Source organism: Watersipora subatra, chromosome 3 (genome assembly GCF_963576615.1).
Source record: "Watersipora subatra chromosome 3, tzWatSuba1.1, whole genome shotgun sequence".
Lineage (NCBI taxonomy): Eukaryota > Metazoa > Bryozoa > Gymnolaemata > Cheilostomatida > Watersiporidae > Watersipora > Watersipora subatra.
In genome coordinates, this window is record NC_088710.1 from 37,051,730 (window position 1) to 37,071,401 (window position 19,672).

At 38.5% G+C, this 19,672-nt stretch overlaps 3 protein-coding genes across 4 annotated transcripts in view; all 3 read right to left on the reverse strand.

The window, feature by feature from the left end:
- The window catches only part of LOC137391234 (nibrin-like), a 45,690-nt gene extending 45,379 nt beyond the window's left edge, over nt 1-311 (reverse strand). For both annotated transcript variants that reach the window (XM_068077644.1, XM_068077643.1), the window contains exon 1: nt 233-311. The gene's annotated coding sequence lies outside the window, so the exon portion shown is untranslated. The remainder of the gene's footprint in view (nt 1-232) is intronic.
- Nucleotides 312-3,742: 3,431 nt separating this feature from the next.
- LOC137390576 (uncharacterized) lies at nt 3,743-7,663 on the reverse strand. Its single transcript, XM_068076906.1, has 4 exons — nt 7,510-7,663; nt 7,157-7,316; nt 6,763-7,001; nt 3,743-4,293 (listed from the first exon to the last, which is right to left on the reverse strand). Exons 1-4 carry the CDS (start codon nt 7,661-7,663, stop codon nt 3,743-3,745), a joined length of 1,104 nt encoding a protein of 367 aa, XP_067933007.1.
- Nucleotides 7,664-15,535: 7,872 nt separating this feature from the next.
- On the reverse strand, nt 15,536-16,686 carry LOC137391862 (uncharacterized). The gene is made up of 3 exons (XM_068078406.1): nt 16,569-16,686; nt 16,061-16,172; nt 15,536-15,818 (listed from the first exon to the last, which is right to left on the reverse strand). Exons 1-3 carry the CDS (start codon nt 16,611-16,613, stop codon nt 15,640-15,642), a joined length of 336 nt encoding a protein of 111 aa, XP_067934507.1. The 5' UTR covers nt 16,614-16,686; the 3' UTR covers nt 15,536-15,639.
- Nucleotides 16,687-19,672: the final 2,986 nt, after the last annotated feature.

The window sequence follows — 19,672 nt, forward strand, 5'->3', positions numbered from 1 at the left end:
GAATGAAAATTTTATTCTCATCCTGGGATAAATTGTATTATCATGTAACACGTCTGTGAAAAGATGGACTTATAAAATATGTTACGCAAGTTTAATAAAGTTTATCGAGTTTATCGAAATAGTTTCGAGTGTGCCACGACATCTCTGAGCGGCACGAAAATCACAGATCTGTTTGGTATACATTAATTACTATATTGATATTATGTGAGGGTTTTCCTCAAAGGTTAGTTACCAGTTCAAAAGATTAAAACACTTTTAGTACTACAAAATCTATGCGATGGTCGTGGTTTCCCTTCCCGCGTATGAACCATAGTGTATGCCGAGTGCTAGTAACAGAAGTAAACGGTTACGAATCGCCCGTTTTTTGAAGCCTTTTTCCTACAAATTTTCTGATATTTCTCGGATTCCGCTGAAACTATTATATATTGTCCAATGGCACGTGTGATGTAGACAGAGTCCTAACTGTACTAAGTAAATTCGTAGCAAGAGTCCTACGGAACTTCGCTACGCGTGAAACTCGTCCTATCTGGATCCACTCAATATTTTTGTTGGAGGAACGATGTCGCCATTTTTGGCGATAAATAATGTTGGCCTTTGTTAGTTTGATCTTTGTAACCGAATCCAGGTTTCAATACATCATACACACATTGCAGAATTGCCAAAAACCCTTATTACCATCTGCCTTTTTTTCCTTGTTTTAAAATTAGTTTTAGTGGAATTGCTGCCGTGGCATTATTATTTTTTGTAGTATATAGTGGTTTTTACTAATAGATAGTTCCAGATTTTAGTTTTATCAATAACATATATATTTTATAATTATTCATGTAAGTTCACACAATAAAACTCTCTGATTGGAGGGGAATAATTTTGGTCATGTGACTATAACAAGATGATAACTCCGACCTATAAGAACACATGTATACTGTATACATGTACATGTATTAGCGTTACTTTGCTGAGCACTATAATATTATCATTTATTATTATTATTATTACTTACTACTACCATTAGTGCTACTCTACTACTAAAACTAATTACTACTGTGACATACTAAATAATTGTTACCACTGCTGACTACTATCGCTTCCTCCTCTCACCCACACCAATGATATACAACCCTACAGTATGGGTAGGGTTGTATATCATTGCCTACACCCATCACTCCTACTATTTTTATTACTACCCATTAGTATTAGTAGTTTTTTTTATTAATATTCAATAACAATCATCATTATCATTATAAAATAATTATCATTACTATTATAAAATAATTATCATTTTATAAATATATTTTGTTATTTATTGCCTGTTTCTTGACTCTCATCAATGAGACTACCAATTAATGTTATTGTTATCGTAACTATACATACAGTTTTAAAACTATAATAATGAATAGCAAGAATAATACGTGATCTCCGCTCTGTTTCAAACTAATGTTGTCTCCCTTTTTTACTTACACATGCTACACATGTCTTTCATTAGTTGACAGATTTACTACTTGTGTCCCTTATTGCACTGCTGGCAATAATAATGCAATAATAATAGTAAATGACATTCTCACAGTTTTTTGTCTCCCAATTTTTTCCACATTCAGATGGAATTAGTTGTTGCCAAAAAGGAATAAGTTATTTCTATGGACAATCTGAGAATGCAGCTCTTTAGTAGTATTGCGTTAGATTGTGACAGTCAACAACATGGTCTTTTTTACCAATTTCTTACTTTTGCTCAAGATGTTCTCACTACATAGATAAGAGCAGAGATATCTTCTCCTCACCACACAGCTTCTTCTCCAAAAATTGGGTAGTTACAGAGATTTTAAAACAGAACATTCTAATTTAACTACAGGTATTTACTGAATTGACAATATTGTTTTTATTGCAGCATGTTGTTCGAAACAAAACTGTGTCAAACTTTTGTGCTGCATTTGGCTGCAGCAACAACTTTTCGAAAGCACCTGACAAATCTTACCACAGGTAGTAGGAGCATTTCACATAATTTTATGTTTTTAGATGATGTGATAGGCATCTTATCAAAAATTCAAGCATATGTTACTATTTTCACCATTACAAAAGAACTTGGCATTGGTTGTGTATTTCCTTCTGATCTAATCATTTCAGCAGCATGGACAAAAGCTGCTGAAGACACGAAGGGGTGACTGAATTTTCTCTGATTGAATTTTCTCAAGTTTACTCCGATCATTTCCTGTCTGACAGAGAACAGATGTTCACACAGCACAACTCAAAAGGCTTCACGCGCAAACCAAGTGTTGTTAGCTGTCTTTTAGCTCTGTTTAGCTGATCTTTGTATGAGGCTAGACCAACTTCAGGTTTCAGCCGTTTTTACGAGGTTGAAGAGGCTCAGTGAAGATGTTACCATCAACTGGTACATATCATAGTGCTTGAAAGAATGTTGGCATTTGTTTGAAGCAATACTCAAGATGGCAGAACAAGGTAGTGCAAAAGAGAAAAAGGAAGGACAGATCATATCTAAATAGACTAGTCATCTTTAGACATGAGTAAAAGATAAAAGGTTTGTGCACATATATATGCAGAATACAAAATTAGGCGATGCTTGACTAAAACGTTCTCGCGACAGCTACAACATTGTTGCACACGGGGTGCTTGACAGACTGTAACTGATGATTTTCGCAAAATGACGCAGTGTGGGGAGCGCAGTGTGGGGGCGGTGTTTATATGTATATTATATAAGCACCACTGCACTATGCTTACATATATAAGCGCCGATTATGTATGTATACATATAGTCCTAACTGTACTAAGCAACTTCGTAACAAGAGTCCTAAGCAACTTCACTACGCGTGATAATCGGCCGATCAGGATCCACTCAATCTTTTTGTTTGAAGTAGTAAATACTATTTACTACTTAAAAACTATTTAAGTAGTAAATAGTTTTTAAAGTTTACAGTTTATACAACCTAATACATTTTATACACATATACATATATTCGCATCTAAATAGAAAATATCTGGAAATCTACATACATGTATATATAGATTTCCAAGAAGATATAATTGTATATACAGAGAACTATAAATTTTGCAAGTTGAGTATATTAAAATTAGGCGACTTTGGACTAAAAAATTTTTGCGGCAGCTACAACATTGTTCTTTGCGTGGTTTCCTTCAGGCCGTGACTGATGGTTTTTCCAATCTATATATATAAATTCAAGATTTTTTATAGTAAAATCCAATTTTATGATCATACTTACCATACAGTTACTATATGCTTAATTGTTCGAATTTAGCTTTTGGCGGACAAAAAAGCTTTCCTTGACCCATCCTTATTCGCTTCCGACTACGCAAGCTCAGTTTTGTGAGTCAACTTGCACGCAGAGAGAAGGCAACTCCCGTGGGGAGGAAGGGTGGGTCTATAGTAACTGTATGGTAAGTATGATCATAAAATTGGATTTTACTATAAAAAATCTTGAATTTTATTTCACATACTTCCATACAGTTACTATATGCTTAATAGAATCCCACAGACACAGGTGGCTGGGCAGGAGTTGTCTTGTATGGAATTCACTAAGCGGATTAAAATGTAAGGGTCAAAGGAGGGGATACTAAAGGATATCACCCCAAACCCTTTTCTTCATAAGGTGTGATAGGAGGAGAAAACTCCTCACCCAAGGAATTTATCTACTCGTGGAGTGTCTGATAGTATGTACCAAAGGACCCAATCATCATGGTAGGGGTCTTGGGTATAAAGTGATAAGGGTGTAGATTAGAGCTTCAACACTTTATTAACGACCACCAGTGACTTAAATTGGGACAGGTCCCACGGTATATCTCTTTTATAGTGTCCCAGAAAGGACCACTTGCTTGACCATAGGCCAGTGGCTAAAATGTCATCAACATTATTATCATCTGAAATGAACATAGAGGCCGCTATAGCCCTAACCTCATGGGCATTGGTTTCTGGTAGAGAAGACATATCTAAAACTTTATAAGAGTCTCTAATAGCACAACAAATCCATCTTGAAACAGAATCTTGAGTGATGGGTTTATGAGGTCTGATGTAAGACAGAAACAGATTACCATTATTGTCACATAAATCATTAGTAACTGTCAGATATTCTAGTAATGTCAGATAAGGACACAGGTTTGGATTTCCTGGGTTAGCTCTAACGAGGATTTTCAGTTCCGGATCGCTTGCCTTCTGTGTCTTGGCCATAAAGCCGCGATTAACTCCGAGTTGGATGGTATCTTCAGAGATGTTGATGGACTCTCTAGTGAGGGCATGGATCTCTGATCTCCTCCTCCCAGTGCTCAGGGCTAGAAGAAACACGCATTTCAGGGATAGCGACCTGAAAAATAATACAAGTTATAAATTGTTGTGTCAGCACCAAGTTAATACAAGAGCTGTAACAAGCTGATAGAAAGCAACAAGCAAGCAGTATCAGTGTGTAGTGTGTACAACAAGCGTTGTAACATGCTGATAGAAAGCAGCAAGCAAGCAGAATTAGTGAGTATAAGACAACTAGAATTACCTCAAATCTGTGTTTGACTTAGAGAGGTGGTGGAGGATGACCGTGAGATCCCACTTTGGTAGTTGCCTTCTGATGGTTTTATGAGAGCAAGCGGCAAAGCCTCTCAGCATCTCCCTGATTATGTCCTCGGTCCCTGTCGGGAAAGATCTACCTAAAGTATTGACCAGTGCAGCCTTGTAGCCTTTAATTGTACTCACTGACAGCTTTCTCTCCTCTAAGAGATAGATAAGGAAGTCAGTTACATCATAGATAGTGGGCTCGAGCGAATTTCTCTCCTCTCTAATACACCAATCAGAGTACACTTTCCATTTCCCATCATAGACGGCTGATGAAGACTCCCTGACGCATCTTGTGGCATAAAAGGCTGCTTTTCGAGAAATGCCTTCCTTGCATCTTGTCTGCTGGACAGCATCCAGGCGTGAAGTTGCAGTCTGTCTGTCCCCTGATGGTATACTCCGTTCTGTTTCAGGAGCTTCGCCATTGTAGGAAGTTCCAGCGGTCTGGATGCCAGTAGGCTTAACAGTCCTGTGAACCAACTCCGTCTGGGCCAGTTTGGAGCTATAATTATGATCTGACAATCTTGGGAATGGAGAATTTTCCTCAGCACCAGGGGAAGCAAGTTTATGGGAGGATACGCGTAACCCCACAGTCTGTCCCATGGTTGACTCAGTCCATCCACTCCTGCTGCCTGAAGGTCCTTCATAGAGCTGAAGTATATCGGTAGCTTGTTGTTCAACTTGGATGCAAACAGATCCATCATTGGAGTGCCCCATTGTTGGAAAATCATCTTGACCACCTGAGGGTGTAGAGACCACTCTGTTGGTGAAGTCACCCGGCTCAACATGTCTGCGATAACATTCCGTTTGCCAGGCAGATGGCATGCCTTCAGTGTGATCTTCCTCTCGTCGCACCAGTGCAGGATTTCCCAGATTAGGGTACATAGCTGTGGCGATCTGGTCCCTCCTTGTTTCTTTACATAGGCTACGACTGTTGCGTTGTCTATCTGGCACAAGACCACTTTTCCGAGCAAACTCTTCTGAAAAGTTTGAAGGCACTTGTAGAGTGCCGGGAGTTCGAGAACGTTTATGTGGAATTTTCTTTCCTCGACTCTCCCCCTTCCTTGAGCTGTTTCCTCGCAGACTATATCTCCCCATCCTGAGGCAGAGGCGTCTGTGGGGTCTAGATTGAAGCCTAGGAATGTGCATACTTGTGTGGGATTTAGCATGCTCTTCTCGTATTTGATATGGAATCCCAGGTCCTGTAGCAGGTTGGTAGCGGTCAAAACCTGGGACTGTAAGACCTCCCTTGACTTGCTGTAGATCAGCCAGTCGTTTAGGTATGTTAACAGCGTCACACCCCATTGCCGTAGGTGAGGAGTTTGTATGTTGTCCATCTTGAATTTGGGGGCAGTGAGCCACTTGTTCAATCTGGATAAGTCTATAATTATTCTCAACTGCCCGTTTGTCTTCGGTACTGAGAATATTCGGCTGTAGAAACCCTCGTGGTCCCATGTGACAGGTTCTACGGCACCTTTGGACTCTAAAACCATTAGCTCCAATACCAAGTCTTCTGAGAGTGTTTGTGGTACTGGATAATTTAAAGGGGCTTTTGTGTTTAAACGTAAATCGTGTTTTAACAGATCTGTTAGCCAAGTAGAGGCACTGGGCAGATTGTTCCATACCTGCCAGTAACTGGTGAGACAGCCGCCTACTTTTTTCGACGGTCTTCTTGGGAATCTTAAAGGATTTGCCTTTCTGTGGGGCCTTTCCTTTACTTTGAAAAGTATACTTTTTACCAGTGTCACCTTCTTTCTCTGATTTTGGTTGAGCTGGTTGTAGTGACCATTTTTGCTGCTTGACTATTGATATCAACGCTCTGTTGGATGCTGTCGATGCATCCTGTGAGGTCAAATCAGCCAACTTCCCTTCAAATAGTGGTGAATTAAGCGGCATGGCAAGCTTTAGCAAAGAAGACTTGGTGGCAGAGAAAAGAGCAGAGGTAGAGACCAACTAATCTCGCCTGACATGCACCAAATTAGCAAGTAAGCGTGCAAGCAAAGCAGCAGTATGGGATTGTGCAAGACATAAGCTCTCAATCGATCTGATGACTGCACCTGTATCACCCTGTTGCAAAAGCGCAACGGAGCTGCCAAGGACCCAATCTGAATGGCTAGCAACAAGCATCAACTGCCTTGTAAGGGTCTCCATCTCCTCGATATATTTGCATGGAATGAGGGCTTTGTTAGATGCCTTACCCAGAAGAGCAGCGTCCTCGTCAGTGCGGCTGTAAGACGATTTGAGAGTGTCCCCCTGTACTTGGTAGTTTGATACATGGAACCCTCTTATTCTGGGATATTTTGATGTGAAGGCTTGTTTCTGGTGTTTGACCTCTTCTATGGCTGAAGTCATGACCTGAGACAAGGGCAGACTATAGTCTGTATCGTCATCATCTTGTGGTCTGTCTTGAGATAGCATCTGTTCGGCGATAGTCTTGCTACGAGAACAGAAAATGTCATTATGTACTCATAAATATCTATTCACTAGATATATATCATGTACATCTATAAGACGATGTAACCACTATATCTATCATGATATCAACATGAAATATAACCAATATCAACTAGATATACATAGAAGCTACCATACCTCTTTACTTTGTGATCTGGAGGGGGTAGTATGGAATCCGGGAGTACTTCAAAGATGTTCCTTTTCAGCTCCCTCAAGGACATGTCTTTGCCATCTTCCCCTGTCCCGTTTTCATCATCAATGGTCACTGGTTGAGGCTGGTCTTCTGCTTCTTGATTGTCTGTCAAAGAGAAGAGAAGGACCTGACATATTCGTTAACAACAAAGTAACGAACCCCCTTCCCAAGTTTCAAGACACAACGGTACGGAAACTTGATCAAGGAAAGCCCTGACAACCCATTATAAACAGAGACCTTTCAGTTAGGTATTTCTGATATAACAGATATCCCACCGATAGCTCATAAGGAGGCTTACGCGTGTGCTCCGAGCTAAAGAGGGTGAGACAAGGAGATTCCGACCTGGGTATCCCCTTCCGAAAGGACAGGGCGAGGTTAGGTCGGATGCAAATCAACCGAGTCAAGTCAAGGTAAGAGAATGTCGATTTTGGAGTATAAAAGAACTCGTCCATCGACTACCCCTTAATAGGAAGGCAAGGGGTATCTGACATATTCGTTAACAACAAAGTAACGAACCCCCTTCTCAAGTTTCAAGACACAACGGTACGGAAACTTGATCAAGGAGAGCCCTGACAACCCATTATAAACAGAGACCTTTCAGTTAGGTATTTCTGATATAACAGATATCCCACCGATAGCTCATGAGGAGGCTTACACGTGTGCTCCGAGCTAAAGAGGGTGAGACAAGGAAATTCCGACCTGGGTATCCCCCTCCGAAAGGACAGGGCGAAGGTTAGGTCGGGTGCAAATCAACCGAGTCAAGTCAAGGTAAGAGAATGTCGATTTCGGAGTATAAAAGAACTCGTCCATCGACTACCCCTTGACAGGAAGGCAAGGGGTATGCTGTCCCTCTCAAGGAGGGACAAACATGATACGTACCTGCCATATTTAAAGCTGGAAACTGAAGAGAGAGAATTCTGTGAAACAGTGCGTGCTCCAACTTCAGTTGACGAACAAAAACTGAGCTTGCGTAGTCGGAAGCGGATAAGGATGGGTCAAGGAAAGCTTTTTTGTCCGCCAAAAGCTAAATTCGAACAATTAAGCATATAGTAACTGTATGGAAGTATGTGAAATAAAATCTCAAATTCTGTGTGTATCTATATGTAGTTCAGTTTGTCCAGCTATAGTTATTAAAATATTGGAATGAAGAATTCGTATCGCAGGTGATTTGATCTCAGAACCTTCCCTTCACCAGACAAATGCCTTACAAATTTAGCTACACGAGATTGATGGATTCTTTAGGCGATATATGTTGGTGTCTGGGTAAAAATACGCTGTGTGAATGTGTGTGCGTGAGCGCGTCTGCGCGCAAGTGTGCATGCGTGTGTATGCGTGTGTGTGCATGTGTGTGTGCATGTGTGTGTGTGTGCGTGTGTGTGTGCATGCGTGTGTCTGCGCGCGTGTGTGTGTGTGCGCGCGCGCGTGTGTGTATATATGTCTTATACATACATATATATATAAAATTGTATCCTCACCCCGGTTAACCCGTATGGGTAGTAATTTCTGCTCTAACTCGGGTCTCCTACCAGAGACCTGGGAGTTTGAGCACTCGCCTCAGGATCTTAGCTGGAAACAGCTAAGATCTTGAGGCGAGTGCTCAAACTCGCCGCTAGCATATATATATATATATGTCTTATACATATATATATGTATATCTTATACATATGAATACGAATCTGACTTTATCTGGACACAACAGCAAGACGGAAACTTCAGAAAGCTAAAGAATTGCATTTCTTCAACTCTGATTTCGGTTGACTCTAGCAAATAAACCATTGGGGCAGTGCTCTTACAAAAAGGAAGACCCTTGGTTAATGCTTCAAAAGCGAGTACGAGCACAGACCAAGGTTGATCACAAATAAAGTAAGAAATTGAGGGAAATTGTGTTTGGTGCAGAGCATTTTCATAGGGACATTCATGAGAAATGCTTTACTATTAAAACTGACCACAAGCCCCTTGTCAACATTATTGGCAAGCCAATTGACAAAATACCTTTGCATCTACTCAACCTAATCAGAAGACTGATGCCATATGATGCTACTACTCAACCTAATCAGGAGACTGATGCCATATGATGCATCTACTCAACCTAATCAGGAGACTGATGCCATATGATGCATCTACTCAACCTAATCAGGAGACTGATGCCATATGATGCATCTACTCAACCTAATCAGAAGACTGATGCCATATGATGCATCTACTCAGCCTAATCAGGAGACTGATGCCATATGATGCATCTACTCAACCTAATCAGGAGACTGATGCCATATGATGCTACTACTCAACCTAATCAGGAGACTGATGCCATATGATGCATCTACTCAACCTAATCAGGAGACTGATGCCATATGATGCATCTACTCAACCTAATCAGGAGACTGATGCCATATGATGCATCTACTCAACCTAATCAGGAGACTGATGCCATATGATGCATCTACTCAACCTAATCAGGAGACTGATGCCATATGATGCATCTACTCAACCTAATCAGGAGACTGATGTCATATGATGCTACTACTCAACCTAATCAGGAGACTGATGCCATATGATGCATCTACTCAACCTAATCAGGAGACTGATGCCATATGATGCATCTACTCAACCTAATCAGAAGACTGATGCCATATGATGCATCTACTCAACCTAATCAGGAGACTGATGCCATATGATGCATCTACTCAACCTAATCAGGAGACTGATGCCATATGATGCATCTACTCAACCTAATCAGGAGACTGATGCCATATGATGCATCTACTCAGCCTAATCAGGAGACTGATGCCATATGATGCATCTACTCAACCTAATCAGGAGACTGATGCCATATGATGCATCTACTCAACCTAATCAGGAGACTGATGCCATATGATGCATCTACTCAACCTAATCAAAAGACTGATGCCATATGATGCTACTGTGGCATCATATGGCATCAGAATAAGCTTTATAATGCTAATACGTTGAGCAGAGCTATTTTTAAGTAAAGTGAGCAGTTGTTCGATAAAGAAATTTTAAGCCTGAACTGTTTTTTTGTTCTCCATTCTACAGAGGAACAAGAAGCTGAGCTTTGGGAAACTACCTCTAATGACAGCCAATTTCAAAAACTACGTGAAGTACTTAGTGCTGGTTGTTGGCCTGATAGTAGAAAAGAACTCAATGAGGATCTACGACCATGTCGGGCACACCATCTTATGGTGTGTCCGACATCCTGTTACCGAATTTGATGGATTTTTGTGAGAGAATGTTGCTGTTCCGTAATTTTCTGATTCAAAAATCAGAAATTTGTTGTACCCAGAGTTTTGAGAAAACACATGTTGCAGGTGATAAACCAGCCTCATTTAGGACAGATATTGTGCACCAAGAGAGCCAAAGAGTTTGTATACTGGCCTGGAATGTCAGTTGAAATCATAGATACTGTTCAATGTTGTGATAAATGTAAATCAGCACCAGAGAAATCAACAAAAAGAAATACTACAGTCTGTGGAAACACCAACAATACCATGGGGAACTGTAGGAATGGATTTATTTCAGTATGAAAATCAACACAATCTCATAGTAGCCGACTATTACAGCAAACTTATTGATTATTCGAAACTGAACAATCCGAGTAGCTTGACTGTAATAGCTCATGTCAAGTCAATCTTTGCTAAAAACGGTATGCCTCTCAAAGTGGTGAGCAAAAATTGGCCACAATTCTCCAGCAGCTTTTCAAGTCCATGGTATTCTTACTCGAATGAACTAGCAGAATGTGCAGCTGGCATTCTCAAAGGTCTTTTAGCCAAATCTGATGACCTTTACCTAGCACTGCTCAACTATCAAAACACACCTAGAGGAGACGGAATTACCATCACCATCAATGAGACTATTTGGTAGGAGAACCAAAACACTCTTGCCCTCTATGAAGATTGCAATGCAGCCCAATCAACATCAACCAGAGACAACTGCTGGCCTTTAAGACGCTAAAAAAAACAAAAGAAGTTCTATGACTGCTAAGGATCTCTAACCTTTAAAGCCTGGAGCCCATGTAAGGTTACGAGACACTGCCAGAGGTTGTGGATGCCAGAAACTGTTCTCAAAAGAGAGGGAAAAAATTATCTAGTAAAACACATGGCCACTGATGCTCGATATCAAAGAAATTGTAGACAAATTAGAAGAGATAATGATAGCAGAATTTACATACCTATCGATACTGGCCTAGGACTATCTCAACCAAATACCGTACAAGTAAATCGTGGAGACATTAGAAATGATAATGACAACATATCTGCTTGTCTACATCCAAATACTGCTGCCGCATCCTCTCAACCAACCCAGGTTAGAACAGGTCCATCAAGGTTTAATGATTTTGTTATGTATAGATATAGTACACAACTGTAATTGAATTTCATGTTCTAGATTCTATATGTTATATGTAGCACCTTGGCAGTTTTATTTTTGTTTTTGCAGAAAGAGAAATGTATTTAAATTGTCTACACAATCTACTTTGGTTTTAGTTAGTTATCGATTGAAAATACTTATACTTCCTGTATTGCATCAGCATTACTAAGACGCTTGTTTTTATACTCACGCACTGTAATTTGTTAACCAGTTAGTGTTCGACCATGCAAAACTACATGTATATGTGTTTAAATTCAAGACACTCATGATGGATTTTGTGTCAACGCAGTAATAATAAAGGGAAGCATTGGTGCATTTTGACTCGAGTTGTTTTGCTTATTGGAAATAGAAAATTGAGTCAATTCCTCTATGATGACAGTAAAGACTCAATTCATTTCTATTGTTACTGATAGAGTAAGTAAAAGATACAGAGAATCAATTCAATTCATTTGTGAAATGAGCCTCGAGGCTTACTCGGCAAAGCATGTAAACTCGAGTGACCATCTCTGCACATTAGAAGTCTTGTCCTCATATAAACAAATATTCATGTATATTTTGAGGTTTTTGTAATTATTTCAGAACACAATAAGGGGAAGAATGTGGAACTTGCTGTCAGGGATGTGGGGGCTGGAAAACCTGTATCCCATCGAGCTGCTTTTTCCAATTCTCAATCACTTGACCTCTTTGCAAACATACCTACCTGAGTTGCAAGGCTATTGCGTAAGGCATGCATGGGCAACCTACGGCCCGCGGGCCAAATCCGGCCCGCGAAGGCTTTTCATCCGGCCCGCGGAGTCCTTTGATAAATATAATTTCTATTCTTAAATTTAGAAAGTAAAAAAGAATGATCTCAAAAATAAAATTTCCCTTAATGACAATAAAACTCCCTCTATGAGAATCTCATCAACCTCTGCATTCACGAGAAATAATCATAAATAAATAAAAATCATCCTTTAGCATCCATATCCTGACGTCAACACGACGTTTTGTTAAGTAATTTTCAGCAGTCAAGGACGATTTAGAGCGAAATCTCTACCAGTTTTCCACGAAGACACAAATCTATATTTCTGATACATTTTTTTTTCTTTTAAATTTCCTGAACGCATACAACCTAAAATGTCGTCATCAGAAAAGAGGAAAGTGGATAACGAATCGCGAGTGTTCAAGGAAAAGTGGAACAATGACTATTTTTTCGCACAAATCAAAGAAAAAACAATGTGTTTATTGTGTTCAGAGTCAGTTTCTGTCATGAAAGAATATAATGTGAAAAGACACTACATTTCCAAACACTCATCTGTGTATGAGAGTTTTCAAGGTGAACGTAGAAAACAAAAAGTCGAAAAACTGATGAAAGAATTGAAAGAGCAGCAGACAATTTTCGTCAAGAAACGTGATGATGCCGACAATGTTATTCATGCCAGTTACATTGTTAGTGAGAAGATCGCAAAACATTTGAAAAATTATTCCCATGGCGAATTTGTGAAAGAGTGTCTACAAGCAGTAGTTGATATTTTGTGTCCAAGTAGAAAAAAAAGAAATTGATAATATTAGTTTGTCTCGTAGAACTGTACGAGACAGATTGACGAACTTGCTACCAATATAGAAACAGGCTTGAAAGAACTTGCTTCGAAATTTAAGTATTTTTCCTTGGCTGTTGATGAAAGTACTGACGTGGCAAATATAGCCCAACTTGCAGTTTTTGTATGTGGAGTTGCTGCCGACTTCAACATCACAGAAGATATGCTTGGTCTTCAAGCAATGAAAGACACTACTACTGGAGAGGATATTTTCCAAGAACTGAAAATATTAATGGCTAAATTTAATCTTCATTTTGATAAACTTCATGGTATATCAACAGATGGTGCACCAGCAATGGTTGGTAGTGAAGTTGGCTTAACTTCTAAAATTAAGACGGAGTGAACTTCTATGAACATAGACACAAAAGATTTTTATGTGTTTTACTGCATAATTCACCAAGAGAATTTGTGCGCCAAGTCCCTCAAATTTGAGCACGTCATGTCTAAAGTAGTTTCGAGTAGCAATTTTATAAAATGTCGAGCATTAAACCACCGCCAGTTTAAAGAACTCCTTGAAGATATCGAGGCAGAACATGGAGATCTGGTTTACTACTTTGAGGTGCGAAGGTTGAGCTAAGAAAAAATGTTAAAATGATTTTATGATCTGATGAGTGAAACTTTCACATTTATGGAAATGAAAGGCAAGTCTATCCTTGAATTAAGTGATGATGGCTGGGTACGGGATCTCGCTTTTTTGTTGACTTCACTTCATATCTGAACTAGTTGAATTCAAAACTGCAAGGAAAGGACCAATTTGTTCATCAGTTGTACAGTCATATCAGGACATTTCAATACAAAATTCAACTGTGGGAAAAACAGCTGAGACGTGGTAATACTTTCCATTTTCCTACATTGGCAAATCATTGCAAAGCAGACTGTACTTCCTATGCTGATGAGCTTGTATTAATTCACAAAGAATTCATTAGTAGATTTTAAGATTTCAAATCACAAGAAGCTAATCTACGTATCTTCTCTTCACCATTTGATGGCAATGTTGAAGAGGCTTCCGAGGAATTGCAGATGGAATTGATTGAACTCCAAGGAAATGAAGACTTAAGACGAGGAATGAGAGATTATTCGTTACTGGAATTTTATAAAAATCTATGTAAAGAGGCTTTCCCCGGGATTACAGACTTTGCAAAAAAGAAAATGTCACTATTTGGGAGTACTTACGTATGTGAGCAGCTGTTTACAAAAATGAAACACGCAAAATCAAAAACAAAAACAAGGCTGACAGATAATCACCTTGAAAATAACCTTAGAGTAGCCCCCTCCAGCATTTCACCAAACATTGAGGCACTGGTGAAGAAACACCAAGCCCAAATTTCCCATCAGAATAAGGTCTTGTTACAGTTTTTTCTCATTCGTAATTACAAAATTAATAAACTATGTAATTTAACATTATAACACAACTTGTAATCATAAGATTAATAAACTGTGTTTCCATAAATTGTTTTTAATAAATATTTTTAGCTTTTACAATTTTTATTTCCTTACCCGTTCTATGTAAAGTATTAGACAAATGAATAAAAAAATCAGTAGTTTAATATATGTTTATCTGCATAGTATATATGAAATTATAAGTATATATGTATACATATATTGCAATTCTATAATTAGGACTCCTGGCCCATGGCCAGTCTTGGAAAACATAATCTGGCCCACATGTGAACAAAGGTTGCTCATGCATGGCGTAAGGTCATCATGGCAAATGCATATTTCAATTTCTACATGAGTCACAAATCATATCATATTCTTAAATCTCTCTTCCGTACCAACTTCCTATTATATTAATAGCCACTAATTTGAAAGTCTGTCATATGATGTAATTGTTGATTGGTTTTTAGATTCTTTCATAACTACTTTATTTTTATAGCTTCTAGGGAGGCTTTCCTATTTGTGTCAAAAGCGTATATGCATTTCGTATCACCTTGGCAGCTGTTGATCTTATGACATATCTGATTTGATTCTGCATAACACTCTACATAAGTTCATAATTTATTTCTCATTTCCACCCCTATTAAAGTGCACGTTATACATGAACACACGCCTTGTTTATTTTAAGAAGAGCAGATTTTTTGGTACATGTTGAGTAGTAAGATTATCAGTGGAGAGATCATTTATCAGTGGAGAGATCATTTATCAGTGGAGAGACCATTTACTGCACTAGTCCACAAATATATTTTAAAGAGATTTTTTTTGCATAAACTATTCTGTAAGTGCTTGTTGATGGCCTGATAGGTAGCCTTTGCTAGAAATAATATTGGAATAAATGCTTGTTGGCATATGCCATCAGCTAGAAGTTACCATGTGGTGGACACCTGTTCCCACACATCACTAGCTATAAATTTAGCTTGAGCAACCTTCTTGCGAAAAACAAAATGCATTTATTGACATTTTGCCAGCCAATATGTAATAGCAATTTTGTAGCCCATAAAATAAATGCAGCCTAAAATCAGCAAAGTTCTTTACATCTCTCCAGAGCCTTCTCCTGAACCTTCTCCTGAACCTTCACCAATGCTACCAGGTCTCTGGCAAGTGTGGTATACAGTCTCAAAGTTCAAGAACACCTTGACAGTTTTGCTGAGGCATTCAGTGCCTTCTATGCATCCACAGCTACCTTTGTAGTCTGGGTAGCAAGTCTCTCCTGCAAATCACAAGTGTTCAAAGATTTCTCACACTTTGGTTTAGTAACGTCATTTTGATCCAGGGATCTAAGACAAGTATAATAGAGATATTCTGGTATTATTGTATTTGAACATTACCAAGGTTAATAAGTACCACTTATGACCTATCAAAACCATTCAGTATCCAGATGCTGTAAGTTAACCTCGCTAGGCAACTTTGTGTTGATATGAACTCAACTAAGGCTAAATGCTGGTTAGTTACCTTCTTGGAATGCCTCTTGGTAGCACCTGCCATATCTCAGGTTGTGTAGAGATGACTTAATGCAGCATTCAGACTCTTTGCAGTCAGCGTCTGTCTTGCATTTTGTATACGCCTGTAGGTAGAAATTATCAGTTACATTCGTATTGATCCTAAAATAAACTGCTCTGTTAGCGGATTGGTTACCGAGATCTTTGATGATACTACTTTGCAACTGTGACCAAGTTTCTCAAGGTCAGCTCATGGAAAACATATTTTTGTCCTATCCTTTAACAGTATCCTGTGTCATCATTCTCACAGGATTTCGCTCGGGCACTCCCCAATGCTCAACCATTTATTACCAAGTCATTTTATTGATAATGTACAGTTTCCGATCTTCTGCTTATAGCTTTTACAGCTTATTGAAATTAGAACCATATAAGGCATCGTACATATATTCGGCTATCTAATGCAGTCTATACTCATATTAGAGTGAGAAATAGTTAAAACAACAATTAGCTCATTACCATACCATGGTGGAGACGAACAAGCAAGCAAAGATGATGAGTCCTTTCATTGCTGGTTTTAGTTGGTCAGGCTAAGAGAAGTGCAAGATACTGACTGATGATATCCCTAGCATGAGAGAGAAGTGAGCCTGGGCAATACGTCATTTTTCGCCGGAAACCTTCTGAGAACCAACATATTGTTGTACTTCTTGATAAGATGAGTTGACCTCCATTGGTTGAGAGCAGAGCCATTTGACCCATTATAGCGATTTATCTCTTTTGTCGCTGTAGACTAGGAGGCAATATATCGCTACAGAACTTTGCACTAAAATCTGCTTTAATATACAAAGTGACCCCGACTTTGACCTACTAATATGAAAAATTACTGCAACTAAATAAGTCTAGCTAAGCATAGCTGCACCTCCCAAGTGCTGCGTTTGTGCTAAACTTTGGTTATGCTTTCTTGTAACATGATTGTGGTCTCCATTTGTCAATAGCAAGTTTGTTTTCAAAGATTAGTGGTAATAGTTGCTGTAGCATGTTGATTAGTAAATACTTTAGGCAGAGGTTGTGTTGCAGTCTTCAACCAAGTCAGAGGAAAACGAAGTGATCTTGGAACAAACAAGATGCAATCAACAGTAAATCCGCTAGCTTTCTCATATAGCAATGAAAGCTTTCAGCTATATAGCCTAATAGTACATCTCTCAATTTATAAAAAAAAGGAAAAATTCAATTTTCTGCGACTTAAAAAATGCATCATAAACAACGTTTATTGATCAAAATGTCAGCCACCCAATCACTCACAACCCAAGCGGTTGAAGACAATAGGAACCCGATAAGATGTTCTGCGTGTGCAAGCGGATGAACTTTCAGATGTTTCAGGTGAATGGATTGGAACTGCTGTTTCACCAGGTGATTGTGTAATCACAGGTGGTTGAGTATATGAGGGTGAGTTTGGTATAAAACAGATAATGAGCATCTGTTTCTACAGACGGCACCAGTGTTAGTATTTATTAAGTGGGATCTGCTGGGTAGGTGTTCTGTAACTTTACCATCTTAATCGAGGTCACTTATGTAGACTTGATCCTTGATCAATTCTTGTTCTCTTCCAGTCAGCACCCTTGTAGCACGCATTCTCGCAAAAAGCAATACAGGATTGACAAAATAAAATGGATTTAGAATGGCAGATAATTAGGGCTAAACGAGTGGGTGGTTCGTCATAGGTTAATGGCTCCTTATATATGTACGCTGATATAGAGTCATAGACTAAGCTAATTCTATTCTAGAAGTTGTCTGATATTGTTATTGATGCTAGGCTAGTACCAACAGTATCTCTACTAAAGGTTAGAGATTTGTTGACACTTCAAATGATTCTCCCTTAATATGTCAGCTGACAACATATCTACGATGTTGACGGATAGTTACTGTCTGCTAGTACATGTATAATCACCTGCGATGAGATGTTTCCGAATCATGCACTGAGATTACCACACTTGTGCTTGTATGCCCAAGCATTGAAATTAACCTACCGTCTTCTGTGCCAGATGAATTCAGGTGTGGAATATAATTTTTTCTGTTTCATTTTATAAAAAATATTTGAAATTTGTGATTGACATACAATTTGAATTTAATACAATGTTTTAAATAGTTTGATTTAAATAATAAGTTCACTTTGCATTGCAATCTTATATTAAACTCACCAGCTAGTTTTATTCAAAAATAAGTGAAGACAAGTCTCCAAAAATCTTTGGTGAGCAAGTAATGGTGAGAAGATTTCGATAGCTCCACTGAGATTGGGACTTTGGAATCATTTATCGACATGAAAAACTAAGGTTACTTCAGCACAAAGCCTCTTACCTCAATGACGATAACAGTGGCTGAAAAACACTTACAAGGCAAATCTAGTTGTTCCAATGATATACAGCCCAATGATATATAACAGGGGGCTGTATATTATCGGGTGTTCTAACAATTATGTAATAACTTGGTCACTGCCAATTATTTGATTTACATGTAGGTAATCATTATTTAAAACAGCAGTACGCCTATAACAGTAAGTTATATTAGTTAAAAAAGTTTTCTTTGCTGGTAGAATTGATTGTGACAAAAATAATGAATCAAGAGTTTTGATGGTGAGGATCGTTATATTCTCACTCCCCTTTACGGCATGACAGGCTGACATAATTATAGAGTTGTGTAGACATATCATGTATAATTGACTTAATTTAGTATCTCATAAAATTGAAGCCTAGCAAATGACAGTGACAGATCAGAAAACAGAAAAGGACAAAAGTGTCGAGTGTAAACAGAATAATAAAACAATATAAATCAACATGAAGGAAATAGAACATGGCTCAATATACAATTAATAAAATTAATACAGTTAATATTAGATATTTATTATAATTTATATTATTGTTGTTTCAATATTAATAATATTAAAAATAAATTATATAGTATAATTAAAGAGCCGTAAGGAAAGAGGAAGGTAATTGATGGATTGCATTTTTGAATTGGATCTGCACTGAAGAAGAGCTAACAGAAACAGTTTCAATTAGTAAATATTTTAAAGGTATTTGTAGACTTTTTGCTTGAGCCATTCTGTAAATTGCTGTAATATTTGGATGTTGACTGCTGCACCGAATTTGAGCAGCTGTTGAGGAGAATTCTGCCAAGCAGTTACCATATTATTCAAATCTGCTTCCATGACAATTTTGCAAGTAAACTCTATTAAAATCAATGGCTGCTCTGTAGCTAACCTAGAACTCACTGGCCTGACAGCATGTGGCAGAATGATGCTGTCAATGAAAAAGTTATATTTGTCATGTGCTGCAGCAAATAAAAAGAAACTTGTTCTGTAGGTGGCTCGTCTTCAGAACAGATCTGGTAATGTGTTAAGTCAACTATATAAAGGCCCTGCTAACAGGTAAATACGTCAGACAATGCTATATGTGCAACATATGTGGCACAATTTACTCAGCAAAAAACTGCCCAACCAACCTGGGCGGGAAATAAATAGAGAGAACCGTTTGCGCCGGGTGTTTATCCAGTACAACAGTAGCCAATGAGATGATCTTATTCGTAATATGTATTCATATTATGCGTTATTCATATATATTCAAACATTTCG